At 47.1% G+C, this 19593-nt stretch overlaps 8 protein-coding genes and 2 non-coding genes across 16 annotated transcripts; 5 read left to right on the top strand and 5 right to left on the bottom strand.

Moving 5' to 3' along the window:
- Positions 1 to 310: 310 nt before the first annotated feature.
- Positions 311 to 4415, top strand: LOC9630660 (putative inactive cadmium/zinc-transporting ATPase HMA3). Of its 4 annotated transcripts, XM_024684819.1 has the most exons (13): positions 311 to 402; positions 455 to 652; positions 714 to 1210; positions 1264 to 1443; positions 1699 to 1779; positions 1835 to 1932; positions 1999 to 2254; positions 2309 to 2446; positions 2501 to 2831; positions 2885 to 3084; positions 3146 to 3288; positions 3344 to 3412; positions 3476 to 4415. In XM_024684819.1, exons 3-13 carry the CDS (start codon positions 946 to 948, stop codon positions 4229 to 4231), a joined length of 2517 nt encoding a protein of 838 aa, XP_024540587.1. In that variant the 5' UTR covers positions 311 to 402; positions 455 to 652; positions 714 to 945; the 3' UTR covers positions 4232 to 4415. The 4 variants fall into 4 exon arrangements, with proteins under 4 accessions (XP_024540587.1, XP_024540598.1, XP_024540579.1 ...); XM_024684830.1 differs by lacking the exons at positions 1699 to 1779; positions 1835 to 1932 and adding an exon at positions 1580 to 1677 and having other exon boundaries at positions 464 to 652; positions 1264 to 1524; XM_024684811.1 differs by lacking the exons at positions 1699 to 1779; positions 1835 to 1932 and adding an exon at positions 1580 to 1677 and having other exon boundaries at positions 1264 to 1524.
- A 176-nt stretch (positions 4416 to 4591) lies between these two features.
- On the bottom strand, positions 4592 to 5788 carry LOC112348339 (pentatricopeptide repeat-containing protein At2g33680-like). Its single transcript, XM_024680676.1, has one exon. The coding sequence runs from the start codon at positions 5786 to 5788 to the stop codon at positions 4592 to 4594; it is 1197 nt and encodes a 398-aa protein (XP_024536444.1).
- LOC112349774 (pentatricopeptide repeat-containing protein At3g09040, mitochondrial-like) lies at positions 5710 to 7091 on the bottom strand. Of its 2 annotated transcripts, none has more exons than XM_024684839.1 (2): positions 5887 to 7091; positions 5710 to 5822 (listed from the first exon to the last, which is right to left on the bottom strand). In XM_024684839.1, the coding sequence occupies exons 1-2, from the start codon at positions 7082 to 7084 to the stop codon at positions 5815 to 5817; spliced, it is 1206 nt and encodes a 401-aa protein (XP_024540607.1). In that variant the 5' UTR covers positions 7085 to 7091; the 3' UTR covers positions 5710 to 5814. The 2 variants fall into 2 exon arrangements, with proteins under 2 accessions (XP_024540607.1, XP_024540614.1); XM_024684846.1 differs by having other exon boundaries at positions 5716 to 5819.
- A 50-nt stretch (positions 7092 to 7141) lies between these two features.
- Positions 7142 to 7215, bottom strand: TRNAI-AAU. Its single transcript has one exon. It is a non-coding gene; the product is annotated as a tRNA-Ile (tRNA).
- A 42-nt stretch (positions 7216 to 7257) lies between these two features.
- LOC9657897 (poly(ADP-ribose) glycohydrolase 1) lies at positions 7258 to 9931 on the top strand. 2 transcript variants are annotated; one of them, XM_024683563.1, is made up of 11 exons: positions 7258 to 7361; positions 7407 to 7641; positions 7702 to 7887; positions 7945 to 8048; positions 8131 to 8326; positions 8371 to 8478; positions 8530 to 8648; positions 8700 to 8843; positions 8899 to 9040; positions 9096 to 9158; positions 9203 to 9931. In XM_024683563.1, the coding sequence occupies exons 2-11, from the start codon at positions 7414 to 7416 to the stop codon at positions 9389 to 9391; spliced, it is 1479 nt and encodes a 492-aa protein (XP_024539331.1). In that variant the 5' UTR covers positions 7258 to 7361; positions 7407 to 7413; the 3' UTR covers positions 9392 to 9931. The 2 variants fall into 2 exon arrangements, with proteins under 2 accessions (XP_024539331.1, XP_024539338.1); XM_024683570.1 differs by lacking the exon at positions 7258 to 7361 and having other exon boundaries at positions 7544 to 7650.
- LOC9630659 (putative tRNA 2'-phosphotransferase) lies at positions 9155 to 10191 on the bottom strand. 2 transcript variants are annotated; one of them, XM_002961544.2, is made up of 2 exons: positions 10087 to 10191; positions 9155 to 10040 (listed from the first exon to the last, which is right to left on the bottom strand). In XM_002961544.2, exons 1-2 carry the CDS (start codon positions 10122 to 10124, stop codon positions 9350 to 9352), a joined length of 729 nt encoding a protein of 242 aa, XP_002961590.2. In that variant the 5' UTR covers positions 10125 to 10191; the 3' UTR covers positions 9155 to 9349. The 2 variants fall into 2 exon arrangements, with proteins under 2 accessions (XP_002961590.2, XP_024539348.1); XM_024683580.1 differs by having other exon boundaries at positions 9155 to 10037.
- Positions 10192 to 10214: 23 nt separating this feature from the next.
- Positions 10215 to 12638, top strand: LOC9657896 (pentatricopeptide repeat-containing protein At3g12770). Its single transcript, XM_024680669.1, has one exon. It carries the CDS (start codon positions 10215 to 10217, stop codon positions 12636 to 12638), a length of 2424 nt encoding a protein of 807 aa, XP_024536437.1.
- Positions 12639 to 12968: 330 nt separating this feature from the next.
- TRNAI-AAU lies at positions 12969 to 13042 on the top strand. Its single transcript has one exon. It is a non-coding gene; the product is annotated as a tRNA-Ile (tRNA).
- Positions 13043 to 13100: 58 nt separating this feature from the next.
- LOC9630658 (probable splicing factor 3A subunit 1) lies at positions 13101 to 14598 on the bottom strand. Its single transcript, XM_002961543.2, has 2 exons — positions 14438 to 14598; positions 13101 to 14373 (listed from the first exon to the last, which is right to left on the bottom strand). The coding sequence occupies exons 1-2, from the start codon at positions 14596 to 14598 to the stop codon at positions 13143 to 13145; spliced, it is 1392 nt and encodes a 463-aa protein (XP_002961589.2). The 3' UTR covers positions 13101 to 13142.
- Positions 14588 to 16695, top strand: LOC9630657 (transmembrane protein 87B). The gene is made up of 5 exons (XM_002962039.2): positions 14588 to 14871; positions 15168 to 16092; positions 16155 to 16250; positions 16309 to 16445; positions 16492 to 16695. Exons 1-5 carry the CDS (start codon positions 14684 to 14686, stop codon positions 16661 to 16663), a joined length of 1518 nt encoding a protein of 505 aa, XP_002962085.2. The 5' UTR covers positions 14588 to 14683; the 3' UTR covers positions 16664 to 16695.
- Positions 16696 to 19593: the final 2898 nt, after the last annotated feature.

Here is a 19593-nt window from a genome sequence, read left to right as displayed (position 1 = left end):
ACTGGTTGATATAAAATATTAAGTACATAGTATTACCAATAATTTACTAGTTTATTTCATAATTTATTGTTACATCTTTTGTTTCACGATGCATTCTATATGTTAGAGTTGAAAAGTTATCATAGACCACTTCTGTTTCCAACATTATCAATTCTTTTATTACTCTTTTTTAATATAATATTACATTATTTAATACTTCCGTATTCCATAAGTTTAGATATAATAAAGAGTTTAGTTGGGACTTTTTGTAAGAGTCCAACTTAGAAGTCTGCTGTGAGTGATGTTGATCGGCATTATTGCACCATGTCAAGAAAGAAATGTATCGGGCGGCCCGGCGGCCTCGCAGCTAAGCGGGCGTGGCAAGCGTTGACCTGCAAAATGGGTGTCTCTCCGATTCTCAAGGTCTGGGTTGATTGATTGATTGATTGATTCTGCTTGATCAGTTCCATACCAGGGCGAGCAGGTTGTCGTCGTGGTTCTGGAGGATGGGCGAGTTACATACTTTGGAACACAAGGGTCTCAGGAAACAGGGAGCCTTTGTTTCTCTATTCATCAGTCGCAGTTGTCGGCGAAGTGCTGCGAGCTGGAGTCGGCCCATTTGCATGCTCATGTTCATCGCAGTGAAGAAATAGAGAAACTCCTACTTGAGCCAGTTAAGTATTGCCTGATAATTTGAAGGTTCCTTTAAGTTTGACAAGTGATCGGCTTGTCAGTGTTCTGTGCCGGATTTTTCCAGCAAGATGGTGGAGGAGAAAACTAACTCATAAACATGGGGCCGAACGTGGTCATCAACGAATAGCACACGGTGACCATTTCGATTGGCTCGTTCCGCTGACTGAAGATTCCTTCACCTTAAGTCATGTGCAAGACTCCAAAGAATTTGAGCACGGCCAACTTCTGAAAGTCGGGGAGTCGCTTGCGAGATTGAACAGCCAGCCGAATCATATGGTGGAAGTGTTCAAGTACGAGGCATCCCAAACTTCTTCACGTATCGATGACAGTGCTGAGGAGGTGAGGATGGATGTCAACGATAAGCAGCCGATCGCTAGAACAAGATTGAACGTTCTTGGGATCTGCTGCGCTGGGGAGATTCCTGCTATCAAAATGATTTTGGAACCGCTTTCTGGTGTTGAAGACGTTTCAGTAAACTACACAACTCGCACCGTTACTGTACTTCACAACCCGTTATTGACACCCGCTTCACAGCTCGGCAAGTTGCTAGTTTCGATCGATTGGTTCACACTCTTAACAAATTATATACAGCTAAAGCTCTTAATGAGGCTAGGATGGAAGCCAGTGTCCTGCACGAAGGACCACACAAGAGTAACCCTGAGTACAAGAGGAGTCTATGGTTACTTGTTTCTGGTGTTCTGCTGGTTCTATCCTTTCTTTATCTGTTTTATCTCCCATTTCAATGGTTTGCCATTGGGACAATTCTATTAGGAGCTCCTGGGATTGCTCTGAAGGCCGTAATGTCATTGAAGCGCCTGAGACTCGACGTCAATGTGTTAATGCTAATTGCCAGTAAGCAGGAAGCTGTGTTTTTTCCATGTCCATAACGCTTTTTTGCCTGTGGCAGTTATCGGTGCAATGGGACTACAAAATTATATAGAGGCCGGCTCTATTGTATTTCTCTTTTCTTTCGCAGATTGGCTTCAATTACGTGCCGTGAAGAAGGTTAAGCGACAATTCTATTAGGAGCTCCTGGGATTGCTCTGAAGGCCGTAATGTCATTGAAGCGCCTGAGACTCGACGTCAATGTGTTAATGCTAATTGCCAGTAAGCAGGAAGCTGTGTTTTTTCCATGTCCATTACGCTTTTTTGCCTGTGGCAGTTATCGGTGCAATGGGACTACAAAATTATATAGAGGCCGGCTCTATTGTATTTCTCTTTTCTTTCGCAGATTGGCTTCAATTACGTGCCGTGAAGAAGGTTAAGCGAGATTCACCTTGAATACTTGTGCTACTTTTTCTTTTTTTAATCTTTTTGATATTGCAGGCTAATGAGGCCTTGGCTTTTGCTGCGGATCTTGTTCCTCAGAATGCCACACTTGCCGATAGTGGTCTGCCAGTTCCATTGAAGGAAATCCAGTTGGGAACGCTGATATCTGTGAAAGCCGGAGAGATGGTTCCAATCGACGGAGTCTTGATTTCAGGGGAGAGCTCTGTAAATGAGAGTAGTCTAACAGGAGAATCGAGACCTGTCGCCAAGCATGTAGGGGATAATGTTTGGGCTGGCACAGTGAACTTATCTGGTAAGCGGGGGGCTTTTAGTCAGCTATATCTAAATAGGATCATACATTTTGCAGGATATTTGGTTATAGAGACCATTTCAACAGCGGAAGACTCTGCGCTTTCAAGGATGATCAAGCTTGTTGAAGAAGCGCAAAGCAAACGTACACATACTGAGCTAGTTGTGGAAACATTCGCAAAGTACTACACTCCTGGTAAGCTTGTCTTCCTCTTCGAAGTACTAACTTCATGTCCCACTTTCCTCGCAGCCGTTTTTCTCGTCGCAACAGCTACAACACTGATCCCACTTCTTCTGTATACAAGCTATGAGAGGCACTGGCTCTATTTATCCCTTATCATAGTGGTGGTGGCTTGCCCTTGCGCTCTCGTGATATCCACTCCTGTCACCGCAACGTGTGCAATTGCTGGGGCTGCAAAGCTCGGGCTTATAATCAAAGGAGGTGACTGTCTCGAGCTTCTAGCAAGTATGAAGGTGGTAGCCATTGACAAGACGGGTACACTCACGGAAGGCCATTTCAGAGTGCTGGATTTTCATGTCGTTAATTGCACTGAGACCGCCAAGTCGGAGCTCCTACAACGGTAAGCTTCTTGTCTTTTGACGGCAAATGAGCTAAAGGAAGTGTTCAATATAGGATTGCTGGCGTAGAGAGCCATTCCATTCATCCAGTAGCTACTGCCTTTGTTGGATACGTTCGGCTACTCGGAATCAAACCTTCGGAAAATGTTGCAGACTTTAGGATTTTGGAAGGTGAAGGAGTGTCAGCTGTTGTTGATGGCCACCTGATTGAGATTGGAAACACTAGGCTGGCGTTTCGGCGGAACTGGCGCACTTGTACGTGTTGAGTATGATTCTGTTCATTCATACTTTTCTGACATATTGTTGGCACTGGCAGCGATGTTTTCACAGCATCTGGAAGAATATGAAAAGCAAGGCGCTACAATTTGCTGGGTTGGCGTCAATGGCGAATTGGTGGGGCATTTCAGCGCTGCAGACAAAGCCCGATCGGAAGCACGTGAAGCCATTGAAAACATAAAGGTGCGGTCTGTTCTGTTGCAGAGATAGTAAAACCATATTCTTCTCTTCCTTCCAGAACTCAGGTGTTAAGGTCCTAATGCTGACTGGGGATAACCAGAGTGCGGCTGCTTGCGTGAGCCATCAGGTACTTCCCTGTAGTAACTCTTTTCGTTTTCTTTTCTAAAGCGTTTCGTTTTCCCTTTTACAGTTGGGTGGCATTGAATTTCATGCCGAGCTACTTCCGCGAGACAAAGTCACGATCATTGAACAGCTAAAAGCTTCAGTCGGCACGACAGCAATGGTTGGAGATGGCGTGAACGATGCACCTGCATTAGCTGCTGCACATATCGGCATCGCAATGGGAGTTGCCGGCTCCGCCATGGCAATGGAAATAGCGGACATTGCGTTGATGATGAACGATCTTCGGAGGTTAGCAGTATTAAGAACAGTCGGGAAAAGCTACAGGAATGTGGTCATGCAGAACATATTCTTCTCCCTCTTCACAAAGCTGGTTGTAGTGGGGCTAGCGGTTGCAGGATATACACCACTATGGGCTGCGGTATTGGCAGATGTCGGAACCTGCGTTTTAGTCACCTTCAACGGTATGCAGCTGCTTTTCAAACATCAGAGCTCAAGAATGTCTAAGCCAGAGGAGGCTAGTGACGGTAGCCGGAATGGTTTGAAGGACAGCGATGCAAAGCAGGATGCAAAACCATCTGTCAAATGCAAAACAGGCTGTTGTGCGGCTTCACAAGCTGGCGGTAGCGAAGATGTTCCCACAAAGCAGGATGCACGCTCTGAGTGCAAGACGGGTTGCTGTAGGCTCATAAAGCCGAAGCTGGTTGCTGATAGTACCGTCGACGATAGTAGCCCGGTGGTTAAGACGAAATGTCAGCGCTCTTGTTGCTTTAGGAACAGTGACAAGCAGGGCTTGCAAGTACCACTCCTCGCTGACCACGTATGATGCTCAAGGTGCCGAACTGCACCACGGTCTGCCCATTTGCTCGTTATGCGACTATCCTTGACAACTAGCTCATACTCTTCAACACTCTCTAAGAGCAACAACATAAGAGCTTTTGGAGAGCTATCCTGCTCATTATCATCTCATGAACTATCCTGCTGACAATGAGTAAGGGAGCTTTCTCTTACTCCATTGTGAGCTCTTGTGCTCACATTAGTGTGAAACTATAAGAATGTTACTGTATGATCTATCCATGATCATATAAGATATCAAAATAACATCTTCCTCGAGATGGTCTTTAATTTAAGTTTAACAGAAGCCCCAAAATATCATATAAAATAATCCTGTTGCAAAAGACTGTTTTTACTTGTTGAGCGCTTCGGCCATCAACACATAAGCGGAGCTCTTCCTGTCGTTTAACGAAACCAAAGAGTCAAAAGCAACCTTTGCCACCTCGATATCTTCCACGCTCTTGCACGACCCCAACACAGTCGTCCATGTCACTGCACTCGCCTCAAAAGGCATCGCTTCCACCATAGCCAGCGCTTCCTCCACCCGGTTGGCTCGCCCCAGAAGATCGACCAAGCAGTGGTAGTGCTCGATGCTCGGTTGGATCCCAAACTTCCCAGGCATCGCCTCCAAGATGTGCTTCCCCTTGTCAGCGAGCCCGGCATGGCTGCAAGCCGTGAGAACCGATACCAGAGTGAGCGAGTCGGGCTTGAGATACAGACCAGCACCATTGCTCTCTCCTTGTTCTCTCGCGGCTGCTTCGTCCAGCATCTTCGAGAACGTCTCGAAAACTTTGCCGCTGTCTCCCTGCTGAGCATAGGCCGCGATCAAAGCGTTCCAAGTCGCTGTCCCGCATGGACCCGAGCAGTCGAAAGTTCGCTGTGCCCCGGCCACGCTGCCACATTTCCCGTATAGATCGACCAAGCAGCTCACCACCACAGGGTCTTGCCCGATCCCGTGCCGGCAAGTTTCCTCGTAGACGGCTTCTCCGGATCGCAAGTCCGAGCAGACCGCACAGGCCTTCAATGCGGCAGCGAAAACTCGGACATCCAGGTGACACCCCTCCGACTTCATGAGCTGGAAGATCTCTAGAGCTGCTTCGCCGTCACCATTCTCGGCGTATCCCAGAACCAGTGTCGTCCACAGAACAACGTCGCGAGTAGCGCTTGGAGCTTTGTCAAAGACCCTGCGGGCGTCCACCATGCTTCCACACTTTGCGTACATGTCGATGAGGCTGCTGGCAACATAGATACTGGACTGGCAGCCGAGACTTCGAGCGCGGGAGTGAACGGCCATGCCTTTCTCCAGAGAGACGATCTTCGTGCCGGTCCTTGACTCGACGCTTTCCCTGGACGCGAGTGAAGAACAGGCTCTGATCACACCAACGAACGTCCAAGAGTCCGCTACGCCGCCACAGCATTGCACGAATTGCTCAAACCAGCCGAGAGCCATTGTGTCATCTCCGTTTTCAGCATACCCGAGGATCAACGCGTTCCAGCAAACCACGTTGAGCCTCGAAGTTCTGTCGAACACGGCCTGTGAGTCTTCCATGCTCCCACACTTCGCGTACAAGTCGATCAAACTGCTAACAACGTGAACGTCCATGTCAGAAAAACCACATTTTGAAGCTTCGGAATGAACGCACATACCTCTCTGCAAGCTCTTGATCTTGACAAGTTTACCCTCGACTTGAGTAAGCTGTTCGATCGAGGCAAGGCCAGAGCAAGCCTTGAGAACTGCCACAAACGTTTGAGAGTTGGCTCCATGGAAGCCGACACCGCTAGCGAAGATCCCGAAAGCCAGATCAAGCTCATCGTTCTCGGCATATCCCTGTATGAGCGAGGTCCACAAAACCACGTCGTGATCTCGGCCAGGTATCCCATCGAACACTCTGCGAGCTTCTTCCATCCTTCCACACTTGGCATACATGTCAACCAAGCTGCTCGCTACGAATATATCCGTCTCGGAGCCCGCCATGGAGTGAATAGCCATGCCTCTCTCGAGAGAAAGCATCTTCACAACCTGTCCGGCAACCAAGCTTGCCTTCTCCTTCACAGCTACACAGCCACAGGCCTTGATAGCAGCGACAAGAGCTCGACCATCCACCTGGAAGCTCCGGAAGAAACGCTCAAAAATCTCTAGAGCTGTCTCGCCATCTCCGCTTTCCGCATAGCCGGAGATCAGCGCTGTCCAAGACACTGCATTTCTCTCGGGCATTCTCTCGAAGATCCTCCTCGCATCGAGCAAGCTCCCACACTTGGCGTACATGTCCACCAAGCTGCTAGAGACGTAGAGATCCCGCTCAAAACCATCTTTGGCTGCTTGGGAGTGGAGTACCATGCCTCGCTCCAGCGATCTCTTCTTCACGAGAACTCTCCCATCCAGAAGCGTCGCCTCTTCTCGCGCCGCCAACCCAGCACACGCCTTGACAGCGGCAACAAACGTCCGAGAACTGGAAGAACACCCATTCTCTCGCTGGAACTGCTCGAAATATCCCAGAGCGATCTCGCTGCCCGGACCCCCAGCCTCGGCATAGCCACCGATGAGCGCGTTCCACGAGACGACATCGCGAAATCCCATGCCCTGGAAGACCTCGCGGGCCTCCTCCATGCTCCCGCATTTGGCGTACATGCTGATGACGCTGTTGGCCACAAACACGTCCGATTGGAGCAGCCCGCGCTGGATTGCGACGCCATGAATCCTCCTCACCTCGCCAAGATCCCTCGACGCGCCGGCGGCCTTGAGCGCAGCGATTAGAGCGCTCTTGAGCGATCTGGTATTGCCGCGGGGTCGAGAGCTCTGATCGGACCTAAAATCGGGGCAGCTCGCGATCGATTGCGCCAGCATTGTAAGACATCTCACCTGCAGAGCGTAAACCCTAAAACTACGAGAATAGAGAGAATATGGCCTATGCAGGTTTCGAACCTGCGACCTTGGCGTTATTAGCACCACGCTCTGACCATCTGAGCTAATAGGCCTACTTTTAAATTGAAAAGAATATTCCACTTTAATTGGTGTTTCTAGGGTTTGAGTTTCTCGGGGATGGAGTTCTTAGAGCATGGAATCCAGCAGCTAGCCGATTAAGGTGAAATCTAGGGGGATTTTGCTATGGAAGAGAAGCCTGGTAAGCTACATTCGATCACTCTACAAGTTCGTTTCTTTTGTGAAGATTTTGGATGGAGATGAAGACGCTTCTCCCGCTGCGCTCTTCGGGCAGCTCCTATGAGTGGGCCGTGGGTGTCCAGCGCGTGCTAGCGGATCTCTCCCGGGGACCGGCGGCTAGCCGTGTCAAATCCGGGGAGAATCTCTTCGATTGCATTCTCGAAATGCGGCACGAGACGGGAATGCAAGACTATGCCATGCCCGAGAACGCAAGTCGTGGCTTGGATTTGTTCTTTGGAAAGGTCAGCTAGGTACGCTTTGCTTCCCAAGCTTTGTGTTTTCTTACGTTTTGCTTCCTTCAGCTTCTTCCTCAAAATTTGGCCCGCGAGTTCTTTCATACAACTTTGCCTTCCATGGCCAAGCTTGCGCTCGATCTTCCCAATCTTTTGGATGAGCATGTAAACAAGGGGCAGCTCTACGGGTTTGGAGTGGAGCATCGCTTGAGAGTTCTTTCGTCGCAAGAGCCAGGGATTGTCATGCTCAGTCAGGTGTGATGCCAGCTTCTTTGTTCCATTTTAATCTATTTTTCTCCTTTTGTTTTCCAGGAGTTCATCGCGTGTCTCTTGACGTGTTCATTTCTTTGCCTCTATCCTTCTCAAGATAGAGACAAGTATAATCTTCCTGGGATCAACTTGAACAAGTTTTATGCGTTAGTGTTTGTTCCCTGTGTGTTTTTCTTTGGTTTTTTTTTTTTTTTCCTTCTCTTACACGGCTGGTTCATTTCGTTTCAGGTGCATATACGAGAAAAACCACGATCGAGCAAGCCAACAACACAAAATGTTGTGCCTACTGCACTACTTTGAACGAGTGTGCCAAGGGATGCCACATGGAATGGTTTCTTACGAGCGTAAGGTCCTGCTTCCTTGGCAAACTAGCGACATTCTTCGTTTCTGGAGCACATCCAGGGTACCTTTGTGTAAATTTCAGGTACGCACGTCATTCCTCTTGCAAGATTTAATTTTCTTCATCAGGTGTCTGCGACTGGCGACATTAGCAATCACATTGGTGGCGAAGCCTTGGAGGTTGATTTTGCAAACAAGTATCTTGGCGGTGGCGCTCTTAGAGCTGGCTGTGTACAGGTAATCTCTTCTTCATTCACGGAAAATTAACCGCTAGGGCTCACCACGCAGGAAGAGATTCGTTTCATGACCAATCCCGAGTTGATTGCGGGAATGCTGTTCTTGCCTATGATGGAAGACAACGAGTCCATAGAGATATTTGGAGCTGAATGCTACTCCAAATACGAAGGGTAAACTCCTTCAAGTTTCCATTTCAGTTGCTTAAGTTTTTGTGCTTTCAGTTATGGAAAAAGCTTCACTTTTGTTGGCGACCATCAAGACGAAAGGCCACGAGATCAATGGGGCCGACGAATGACGCGGATTGTAGCTATAGATGCACTCGCAAGGCCGGGTGCTCAGCAATACAAATCTGTACTGATCCTACGGTAAGCTGGCTAGTTTTGTCTCGTGACTTCTACAGCTTTTCTTTTTTTTTTGCAGCGAGGTGAACAAAGCCTTCTGTGGGTTTCTGGACCGACATGGAGGTGAAGATGTTGGCGTAGCAACTGGAAACTGGGGATGCGGTGCCTTTGGTGGTGATCTGGAGCTCAAGAGTTTAATTCAATGGTTGGCTGCTTCGCAGGTAATAGCCTTTCACGAAGCTTCTTCCAAGAGAGTAAAGTCCGTGCTTTGTGCAGGCTGGGAGAGCATACGTGAAGTATTACACTTTTGCTGATCCACGCGCTCAGCGGCTGGAAGAGGTAAACAAGCTATTCTTTTTTTCAAGTTTCTCACTATGATACAGATTGTGGAATGGATGTCACGAGAATCCTGGACAGTGGGAGATCTGTGGAACATCCTGCTCGACTATGGAAGCAAAAGAGAAGCTGGTGTAATCGACTGTGGCTTGTTCGAGTGGCTTCGACCGGTCACTGGACTGAGAGCTCTATTCTCACAGTTGACGAGCATCTTTAGCAGGCGAAGCTCGGTCTAGAGGACCAACAATCACCCTCTTGCTCGGCCACTCGACAACCTTCTCAAAGTACTCGCACGGGACACACCCCTCGAATCCTTCGGTGAGAACCACATTGTTGTCCGAGACGTAGAACTTCATCCCGTCCGCCATAGCCTTTTCAGTGTCGAGGTAAATCAGAACTTGGCAAGAGCTTCTCATTCCGCTGATGACTCCATTCTCGTCAGGCAGGCCCGTGGCGAAGTGGACGTGGTTTCGTCCCATGACTTTGAGACCACTCTCCAAGATGCTGGGAAGAGCGTGCTTGTAAGTTCCGTGGATACAAACTGGAATCTTGTCCGTGGACGAGATCTCTCGCAGGAGGTGGTCGGAAAGAACCTCTTTGATCGAGTGCCCCTGGTTTGCGCGGATGTAGAGCGTCCCATCCTCCCGGGTCGTCGAGAAGCGCTGCTTGTTATCCTGCTTCACGGCCTGGAGAACTTCCTCCACGGAGTGAGAGCTGAGTGGTATCCCAGCTCTAGTTTTCATTCCAATCTTTAAGAGCTCGTCCACCTTGCAGTAGCCATCGCTCCGGAGATCCAGATTAAAAGTCGCAGCTTCGTGCCTCAAGATCTTGGTCATCGCTCGGCCTAGAGCATCGATTGGATCGGCCTCTCCTCCGGATCCTCTTCTGAGTGTTTGTGGGCGATTGGAGAGAGATTTGAATCGAGGCTTACCCGGATTTTTCGAGGACGCCATGATCGATCGGCTGCATAGCCCTAACGCCGCTTTCCCGGCCGCTAGCATCACACCCAAGAACAAACTTAGGGCTATGGCTTTAAACTTGTGGCAATGTCACTGGTAAATGCTCAGGCAATCACAGGGCTATCTGCGATGGATTGTGGAGAATTTCCGATCGTGCAAGGAGTGGCCGTGGGTGGATTCTGCAAGAACTTTGCTCGATCAGGATATTGCCAATGGATCCTCCATCAAGCAATCCCAATTCTCAGTGCCCAACACTGGATTGATACTCGATCGGCCAGCATTCGATCGGGAGAACGCCCAATTCGGGGTTTCCAGCAATGGATCGTCCATTGAGCCGTGCTGGGTGGATCAGGAGCTCGAAATCTCAGAGCCCAATACCGGGCTCTATGGATCGCTGCTCAAGCGCTGCGTGGATCGCCGGGATCTTGAGGCCGGGAAGCGCATCCACGCGCACGCGGTGGAGAGCGGCTATGCCAGGGATTCGTACGTGGAGAATTTCTTAATCCAGATGTATGGAAAATGCCGGCGAGTGGATCTCGCCCGCGCGGTGTTTGACGCGATGCCCAGGAGGGATCTATTCTCCTGGAACATCATCATCACAGCATATACCCAGAATGGGCATTCACTGAAAGCGTTAGAACTCTTTCAAGTGATGCGAGACTCCGGGTTCAAACCAGATGTGTTCGTGCTCTCTAGCGCAATGGGAGCGTATGCCCGGTGTGGGCAGATTGATCGAGCAAGAGAAATCTTTGATGCGATGGAGACGAGAGATCCGGCAAGCTGGACCGCGATAATCTCTGCATATGCCCAGCAAGGGGATCCAGCCATGGCTATGGAGCTCTACTGGCGGATGAATCTCGAGGGAATGGAGCCCAATCGGCTAACATACGTGAGCTTACTGGGGGGCTGCGCGAGCCTCGGCGCGCTAGATCACGGGAAATCGATCTACTCGCGGTTCCTGACAAGGGGATTCCAGGCGGATCTCATGATCCAGAGCGCGCTGCTCAATCTCCACTCCAAATGCGGCAGCCTCGAGGACGCGAGAGCGCAATTCGCGACGATCCGTGACCGGGACGCGGCGGCATGGACGAGCATGATCGAGGCATCCGCGCGGCATGGGCGGTACGTGGAAGCGGTGACTCTCTACCGCGAGATGATGCTCGATGGCGTGACGCCCGACGCGGTCGCGTACGTGGCGGTGCTGGGGGCGTGTGCGGCGCTGGGTGCCGCCGCGGTACACGTGGGACGGTCGGTTCATGCCGCGCTGCACGCCGCCGGTCTTGGGCACCACACGCGGGTGTCCACCGCGCTGCTCAACATGTACGGCCGGTGCGGCAGCCCGTGCGACGCGCGGCACGCGTTTGAGCGGATGCACGCCAAGGACGTGGTGGCGTGGAACGCGATGCTCCGCGCGCTCGCCCGCCACGAGCGGTACTCCGAGGCGTTTGATCTCTTCCTCGCGATGGACGCGCCGCCGGACTCGATCACGTTTGGGACGCTGCTGACGGCGTGCTGCTGCGGCGCGGCGCTGGGCCATGGTCGGCGCATCCACGAGCGGCTTAAGCTCCACCATGCCGCCGGCGGTATCAAGCTCGAGGTGGAGATGTACAACCTCCTGCTCAACATGTACGCCAAGTGTGGCAGCATCGAGGAGGCCCGCGCGGTATTCGAGCGCATGCCCGCGCGGACTCTCGTGGGCTGGAACGCCATGGTCGTGTGGTACGCGCGGTACGCCATCCCCAGGGAGGCGCTATATCTCTTCCAAGAGATGGCCTCGCTCGACGGCCTGGAGCCCGACGTTGTGAGCTGCATTGGCGCGCTGGCGGCGTGCGCGAGCCTGGGCTACCTTTCCGAGGGCCGCGCGGTACACCGCGCATGTACCGTGCGGATCACGACCGGCGACGACCAGCGCCGCGACGTCGTGCTGTGGACGAGCCTCGTCAACATGTACGCGAAATGTGGCGAGATTGAGGAGGCGAGCTTGGTTTTCGAGGAGATGGACGAGCGCAACGCAGTCTCGTTCAACGCGATGATGGCGGCATTCGCCCAGAACGGGCATTTGGATCGGGCATTGGGGCTGTACCGCCGGATGATCTGCGAGGAGGGCCTTGACGCCGACGTCGTGACGCTGCTGTGCTTGCTCGTGGCATGCAATCACGCTGGGCTTTACGCGCAGGGCAGGGATCTCTTCGTCCAACTGCGCGGCGACCACGAGTGGATCGCGCCAGCGGTGGATCACTACCACTGCCTGGTGGATCTGCTGAGCCGGGCGGGGCGGATAGATGTCGCGGAGGAGATCTTGGTGTGGATGCCGTTCCAGCCGGGGGCGATTGGGTGGAAATCGCTGCTGAATGGGTGTGCCGTGCACGGGGATCCGGTGCGAGGGGCCAGGGCCGCCGCGATCGCGTGCCGCTTGGATCCGGTCGACTCGTCCCAGTACGTGCTGCTGTCCAATGCGTATGCCTGGAATGATCTCGAGGATGTGAGGAAAACGCTGGATCTCTGCGAATCGCAAGAAATGTAAGAATCGAGAGAGTTCTACGATTGATTTCTATGTAAGATCAACGCGAATGATCTTGCACTGGGCAAACAGTATCGTTCTTGCAACTTTGTGCTGGGCTCTCGAATCATCCCTGGTAGAATGTGTTCTTGGTGCCGGATCCAGTGGCTGCCGCTGTGTTGGCATCGGGATCCCGCCCCTCCTTGGTGATTCTCACGCCCGTGTTCTTCTCGATCACTTTCACCATTTCTCACAGATTCACAGTTTAAAATACAGCATATTCAACAGAATATGCGGTAGTATATTCTTTAGTACTTCTACTTTTGAAGTTATTAATATACTTGTTATTGTAAAGGCCTATTAGCTCAGCTGGTCAGAGCGTGGCTCTAATGAGGCTAAGGTCGCAGGTTCGAAACCTGCATGGGCCATTACCTTTTTATTGTTCATGGTTTCACTTTTCAAAATTACTTATTGAAACTTGGAAAGTTGAACAGTTCACTTTAGCTCGAATTTTTTAAAAGATCCAGGTTACCATACTTTCATTCTCTTTAGCTCGGGTTCAAGAGAAAGTGGTGATGGTGGCTCCTCTTTCTTTTTCACACTCATCACAGCATTGGCCACTTCCTCCTCTGTGGTTCCAAACAGATCAGGCCTCGCTGGAGCCAAGCTCATGACGTTTCGCGCGATCTCCTCGTCGCTGGCAAGCGTGCCCAAGTTTCTCCGCTTGCTCATCATCCTTTCCTTCTCCTCCTTGAACTTGGGATGGATGAGCGAGATCCTCATGTGTTCCTCCATCTCGCTCACGGGTATCAACTCTGAAGTTATCGGACAGATGACCATCTTGGTATGCGCATACTTATCGCCCATCTCGATCATCTCCTCGGGCCTCTTCCAGTTCCTCACAATCGTCATTGGTGGCTCTTCGCCCGCCGGGACAATCACTTGGAAAAAGTCCTCGCCATTTGTTCTCCCCTCGTCGGGGAAATGATCCTCAGGCAACGTGATATCGATCACCTCCTTGCGTCTGATCACGTCCATCTGCGTCACCGGAGACGGCAACGCAGCGTCCTCCTCGTCCACGAACTGGATCGTCTCCACCACCACAAACTCATGCCAGTCGATGCTGTTCATCCGCTCATCGTCTTCCTCGGCCTCGTCCCTCAACTTCTTTTGCGATTTCTCCCATTCGGCACGGTGGAGGCACCGCTCCAGGATAACGCTCTTGTCCAGCTCTCGCTTGAGCTTGTCGATCAGCGCCGTGGGAGCTTCCAGCAACTTGGAGTACGAGTGGCACAAGCCCTTGAAGATCTTGTGCAAGCTACTCTCCGGTTTGAGGAAGCTAAACTGGAGGTTGTAGTGTTCCCTGCTTGCCAGTCCGGTAAGAAACTCGCCGCCATGTCTAGCCGCGAAGATCGCCGTGAGCTTGATGATGTCTACGTCCTTTGCAGAGAGACCCTCGGGGAAATCGAGAAGGAACTCCTCCGGCTCCGGCTCTTGCAGCTCCACCACCTTGGAAGGCTCGGTGCTCTGCAGATCTTGCAGGAGAGTATGAAACTTTCGCGAGGATGGATGATCCTCCAACGGCGGTGGCTTGGATTGAGCTTGCACAGCAGCTGTGATCGAAGATGGAGCGCCGGAGCTCTTCGCTTCCGAGATTTTGTGCTGGTAATACGCGTGGTAGGGATCGGAGGGTTTGAGGAAGCTGAACTTGAGGATCTGATTGTCAGCCGTGATCTTGCGCTCGAACTCGACACCATTCCTGGCCACAAAGTGCGCCGTCTTATCGACGATACATCTGATGCCAGGAGGAGGATGGATCATACCTGGCTGTGATCTCGAAGCGATCGACGCTGCCGCCATTTGGATATCCTATTGCGAAGAACCCTAGCCCAGAAAAAAGGCTTAATCTATCCACTCTAGCATATTCTAGAGAATATTCTAGAGCGAGAATATTCCCTGCATAGAGGGGTTTTCGTGCTTCCATGGTGAGTTCTAGGGCCGCTGTTCCATGGCATTATTTGCGCAGCTAGGGGCGATCCGCTGATCGCCTCGATCGACTGTTGCGGCAGATGGATCCTGCCAGGTGGAGGCTGAGAATTCTTGCGGTTTTGAGCTGCTGCTGCTGCTGGATTTCGTTTTGTTGCGGATCTATCCATCGCTACCAGCTGAGCCCCTTCAAGCCGTGGGACAATGGCTACACTTTCTTCGGAGGCAGCGAGGGATTGTATGCGAGCGGGAAGTCTCCGTCACATATCAAGTAAGATTCCTTCGCCCAATTACTTCTAGTGGAAGCATAGATTAAGCTTCTTCTTTCCAAGCATTCATAGATCTAGAAACTCTTTCCTTTTTTTGTTTGCATTTCCATCGTTAGTGTTTCTTTCTAGCATCCATAGCTCATTGGTCTTTGAGGTCTACACCTAGATGTAGAAAAAAGGAAGTGTAGAAATAGTGTTTCATTCTTCTTTCCTCAGCATTCATAGCTCATTGGTTTGATCTTGAAGTTAGAAAGAGAAAGACATTGTCGCCAGTAGTTTAACCTTTCGATCTTCGCAGCTTCAACGTCCAGTTTAGACGAACCGTGGAGTCGGCTGCGAGGCACGAGACGATGGAGCACAGCACAGGTCTAGTCGAGGCACTCCTTTTCACGCTCGAGGATCGTGACTTCATCGGAGTCACAAACTCCACCGGCGAGAGGATGCTGTGCTGCACTCCCGAGGCCTCCAAGCTCTCGAATTGCCGCATTGGCGAGGTGATACTTCGCAAGCGTGAAAACGGCTGGCCGAAGACCTTCCAGACGTCCTTCCAAGGCAACAAGCTTGTAAACAGCTTCTCCGAGGACGTGAACGTGACCGAGACTGGGCTCTACACGCTCTACTTCGTCTTCTGCGAGCCACAGCTCCAAGGCTTGCAGATTCGCGGCAGAACGATATGGCAGAGTCCCACAGGCTTTCTTCCGGGGAGGATGGCGCCGCTCCTCAAGTTCTACGGCTACATGTCGCTCGCCTATCTCGTCCTGGGAGTGATCTGGTTCATCCAGTATGCGCGCTTCTGGAGAGACATCCTCCAGCTCCAGAACTGTATCAGCGTGGTGATCTTCCTGGGACACGCAGAGATGGCTTTGTGGTACTTCGACTACGCCAACTTCAATGCAACGGGGCGGAGGCCGATGGGGATCACCGCCTGGGCCGTGACCATCGGAGCCATGAGGAAGACGGTGTCTCGGCTCTTGGTGCTCATAGTTTCTATGGGATACGGGGTGGTGAAACCGACGCTGGGTGGGATCACGAGCAAGGTGTTGCTGTGCGGTGGGGCGTATTTCGTTGCGATCGAGACGTTGGAGCTGGCGGAGAACGTCCAACGAGTGGATGATTTCTCCAACAAGGAGAAGTTACTTCTGGTGCTTCCAGTGGCGATCATCGATGCGTTATTCATACTCTGGATTTTTTCCTCGCTGTCCAAGACTCTGGAAAGCCTACAGGTTCTTTCTCTCTTCTCTGTTTTCCTTCCTCTCGTTTTTGCTCTCAAGGTTTGGACTTATAGGCAAAGAAGCAAACCGCTAAACTGGAACTGTACAAGCGCTTCACCAATTTTCTTGCATTAGCAGTCATAGCATCAATAGTTTGGATTGGTTACGAGGTATGGCACGTAAGATAGCTGACAATCTCTGGAGGCTGACTCGAATTTTTATTTCCAGTTCTACTTAAAATCTACAGAGGCATACAACATCCAGTGGCAAAATGCGTGGGTGGTTTTAGCGTTTTGGATAGTTCTGTCTTATGTCATGCTCTGCGTGATTTGCTACCTATGGAAGCCATCACAAAACTCCACAAGGTAACAAGATCATGTTTGTGTTATGTTGACTTGAGATTTTTTAAAGGTATGCCTACTCGGAGGAACTTGGCGAAGACTGTGATCCCGAGGAAGCAATCCAGCTTACTAGCAATACGGATTCATCAAATGGTCGCTTGAACGGTTCTGTAGAGAAAAAGAACACTGAGATAGACGTCTTCACACTTGGAACAGTTGGAGAAGAAGATAAACGAGACTAATGCAATTCAAAAAATCATTGTTATTTTGATAATTTGCTCCCTTCGTAGATCTTAGGATTAGCAAAATATAGTATTTTAAGGTTTTCTAGGAGATATTTAAATAATATTCTTGTTTTTATTCTTATTATGTCACCTTATAGATCCATGACCATAGCTTGGAGGGACCAGAGAGGATGAGGTTGTGAGGGGGAAGTGCTTTTTAGGAGGAGAGTTTTTTATGTTTTCTATGCTCTTGTTGAGAGGCTGCATTAATTCCAATTTAGATATCAAGAAAAGAAAATTTTATACTTAAGACATCAAAGTTATTAAATTAAAGCGTGAAGAAAAATAAATATTAAATATGAAGTGTAAACTCTTAATAATTTTTATTATTTTGTTAATAAAGCTCAATTTTATTATTGCACCTAAGAAGTATACTCCTACAATTGGAAGACCAGGAATTTTAAAATTTCAAGATATTACTAAAATAATTGCAGGGGTTAATGGTTTGCTACATAAAATTGATCATAATGGTAAATATCCTATAACTTATTCAGATGAAGATAGAATATTAACATCTAAAGGATATGTTGATTTGATAGTTAAAGTTAAAGATCAATGTTTACTCAAAGAAACAGTTACAGAAGTTGTAGGAAATAACATCAAACGTGGAATTGATCGACTTTTAGAACTTAGTAAAGATTATTTATATGAATCACTTACAGACTATTTTGAAAAAGAAAGTCAAAATTATCTTATAAGATATAAACTAGATACTACATCAGAGGAATTAACATATCAAAATAACATTACAAATTTTGACAATATAAATGGTTGTTATATTAGCATAAGTACTTTATTTTCTGATTCAACTGTACATGTTAATAATTTCTTAATATCTCAAAATGGTAAAAATATGTTATTGTTAGAATACAGTTGTAAATTAGTCTTATATTCATTAAACCAAAAAATTTGGGAATCAAAACTTAAATCAAATAGTTTTGGTAATTGTTTTCTAATTCTTCAGCAGGATGGTAATTTGGTTGTTTATTCTAATAAAAAGGCTTTATGGGCTACAGATAAATATTGTAATAATTGTAAATTGTCAACACTATTTACTGTTCAAAATAACTGTAATTTAGTTGTCTACCTATCAAAGTTTCCTAATAATGTTTTATGGGCATCCGATAAATTATGTCTATATTAAATATAATAAAGATTAATCTTTAAATATTAAAGATACAGATTAAGGTTTATACTTTTAAGTATAAAAACATTATTCAAATTTACTGCTATTTTATAATAACTATTTTTAAAAATATATTTTATTTATAAACTTCTGCTTTGTAAAAAATCTTTGTGTCTTAAGGCTTATAAAATTTGATATCCTAATGGTTTAGTTATAAATGGGTTTGTTCTTGGCTTTTATTATAACTTATTATATTCAAATTTATTTTAATATTTCTATATTTATATTTAACAATAGCACAATATTTTACAAAAATCATTTATATTTAAAATTAAATTTATATTTAATATAATTCTTGATTATTAATATATATAATCATAATTTTTGTCCAATTATATTTTAATTTGGTTAATATTATATTAATAAATTTTATAGATTTCAATAAGTATTTATTAAAAGAGATAGTTGTGTTATTTGTGTATTTTTATGTATATATAAACTATAAGGTCTGTAAATACACACACACACACACACACACACACACACACACACACATATATATATATATATATATATATATATATATATATATATATTACCCTACTTATGTAATATATTAATTAAAGTACTATAGCATATTCCATCTATTATTGTATATAAGGTTGTAAACCTCAATTAATAACCTATTCCTATATCCCAAGCATTCACATTGGTGAAGGTGAAGGGCACTATAATTTATCTTTGGAAGGTAAAGTTTTTTAGTAATGCTTTGCTCTAGTATTCAAGACTGTACTTTTGTTTTTATTCTCTTTTTTTCTTTTAGCTATTGTTGTGCTTAGATTTGTTCTTCCTTTTGATATTTATTACATTCATTAATCAAGAAGTATATCACTTAAGGTTACTAATGTTGAGCTTTTGGTGTTGTTCTTTTAATATTTATTGCATTCATCAATCAAAGAGAATATCACTTTAAGGCTACTAATGTTGAGCTTCTTTGGTGTTGTGGAGCATGATTATATTAATGTTGTGCCCATTTTTGGTATATTACTCTCTCCACCTTTCAAAAACATGATTACATGACTTCTTTTATTTTTAGTGTTTTGCTATTTTCTATTGATATGGAGTTTTGCCATCTCCTATTGATATGGAGTGTGATTATAAGCTCGAATGAATTCTAGAGTGTGACAATGAACTTGATTATTATAGAAATAATTTTGGAAATAAGTTGGAAATTTCACAGGGTAAATGTTAATCTTTAAACTTTTAAATTTAGACTTCCTGAGATGTCATCCAACCCAAACCCAAAATCTCTTAACCCTAAATATCCTAAAGCCCTTAAGATCGTTTCTTGAATCATTCTCTTTAGTTGCTTATATAATCATTTAATTTTCCATTTAATTCTTTCTCTTTACTTTTTGCTCTTTTTTAAATTTTTTTTTAATTTGAGCCACCTTCTTATATTCTTAGTGTTTCTTCCTTATCTACAATATTTTCTTTTCTTAGCATGTTAATCATTTATGACTTTTATAATTTTCATTTTTAGCCTAATGTTGAGTTAAGTGTTTTCTGTCCTCTTTATACTACTCTAGATATTGAGTATATGTATGTGTATAAAGTTGAAAATCTTTTTTATATTTCATTGGCAGAGTTTTTGATCAGTTTTAGTGTTAAATATTCTTATATTCCAAAAGTTGAGTCACTTTGGCCAAAATTTCAAGTTAAGTGTGTGTACCCATTTGTAAATATTGTTTCATGCCTTTGC

Source organism: Selaginella moellendorffii, unplaced genomic scaffold (genome assembly GCF_000143415.4).
Source record: "Selaginella moellendorffii unplaced genomic scaffold, v1.0 SELMOscaffold_1, whole genome shotgun sequence".
Taxonomy (NCBI): domain Eukaryota; kingdom Viridiplantae; phylum Streptophyta; class Lycopodiopsida; order Selaginellales; family Selaginellaceae; genus Selaginella; species Selaginella moellendorffii.
This window is presented reverse-complemented; position numbering and strand designations above follow the sequence as displayed.

Bases quoted from the DNA above. Each gene is read 5' to 3' on its own strand.
- LOC9630660 (XM_024684830.1), top strand. From the start codon at position 946: ATGGTGGAAGTGTTCAAGTACGAGGCATCCCAAACTTCTTCACGTATC. The intron at 1,678-1,998 runs GTTAAGCGACAA...TTGATATTGCAG, and splicing joins AATTACGTGCCGTGAAGAAG to GCTAATGAGGCCTTGGCTTT. The intron at 2,255-2,308 runs GTAAGCGGGGGG...TACATTTTGCAG, and splicing joins TGGCACAGTGAACTTATCTG to GATATTTGGTTATAGAGACC.
- LOC112348339 (XM_024680676.1), bottom strand. From the start codon at position 5,788: ATGGAAGACTCACAGGCCGTGTTCGACAGAACTTCGAGGCTCAACGTG.
- LOC112349774 (XM_024684839.1), bottom strand. From the start codon at position 7,084: ATGCTGGCGCAATCGATCGCGAGCTGCCCCGATTTTAGGTCCGATCAG.
- LOC9657897 (XM_024683563.1), top strand. From the start codon at position 7,414: ATGGAGATGAAGACGCTTCTCCCGCTGCGCTCTTCGGGCAGCTCCTAT. The intron at 8,327-8,370 runs GTACGCACGTCA...TTTCTTCATCAG, and splicing joins TACCTTTGTGTAAATTTCAG to GTGTCTGCGACTGGCGACAT. The intron at 8,479-8,529 runs GTAATCTCTTCT...CTCACCACGCAG, and splicing joins TTAGAGCTGGCTGTGTACAG to GAAGAGATTCGTTTCATGAC.
- LOC9630659 (XM_002961544.2), bottom strand. From the start codon at position 10,124: ATGCAGCCGATCGATCATGGCGTCCTCGAAAAATCCGG. The intron at 10,041-10,086 runs GTAAGCCTCGAT...ACAAACACTCAG, and splicing joins GGCGTCCTCGAAAAATCCGG to AAGAGGATCCGGAGGAGAGG.
- LOC9657896 (XM_024680669.1), top strand. From the start codon at position 10,215: ATGCTCAGGCAATCACAGGGCTATCTGCGATGGATTGTGGAGAATTTC.
- LOC9630658 (XM_002961543.2), bottom strand. From the start codon at position 14,598: ATGGAAGCACGAAAACCCCTCTATGCAGGGAATATTCTCGCTCTAGAA. The intron at 14,374-14,437 runs GTATGATCCATC...CTTTGTGGCCAG, and splicing joins CGCTTCGAGATCACAGCCAG to GAATGGTGTCGAGTTCGAGC.
- LOC9630657 (XM_002962039.2), top strand. From the start codon at position 14,684: ATGGATCCTGCCAGGTGGAGGCTGAGAATTCTTGCGGTTTTGAGCTGC. The intron at 16,251-16,308 runs GTATGGCACGTA...TTTTATTTCCAG, and splicing joins TAGTTTGGATTGGTTACGAG to TTCTACTTAAAATCTACAGA. The intron at 16,446-16,491 runs GTAACAAGATCA...GATTTTTTAAAG, and splicing joins CCATCACAAAACTCCACAAG to GTATGCCTACTCGGAGGAAC.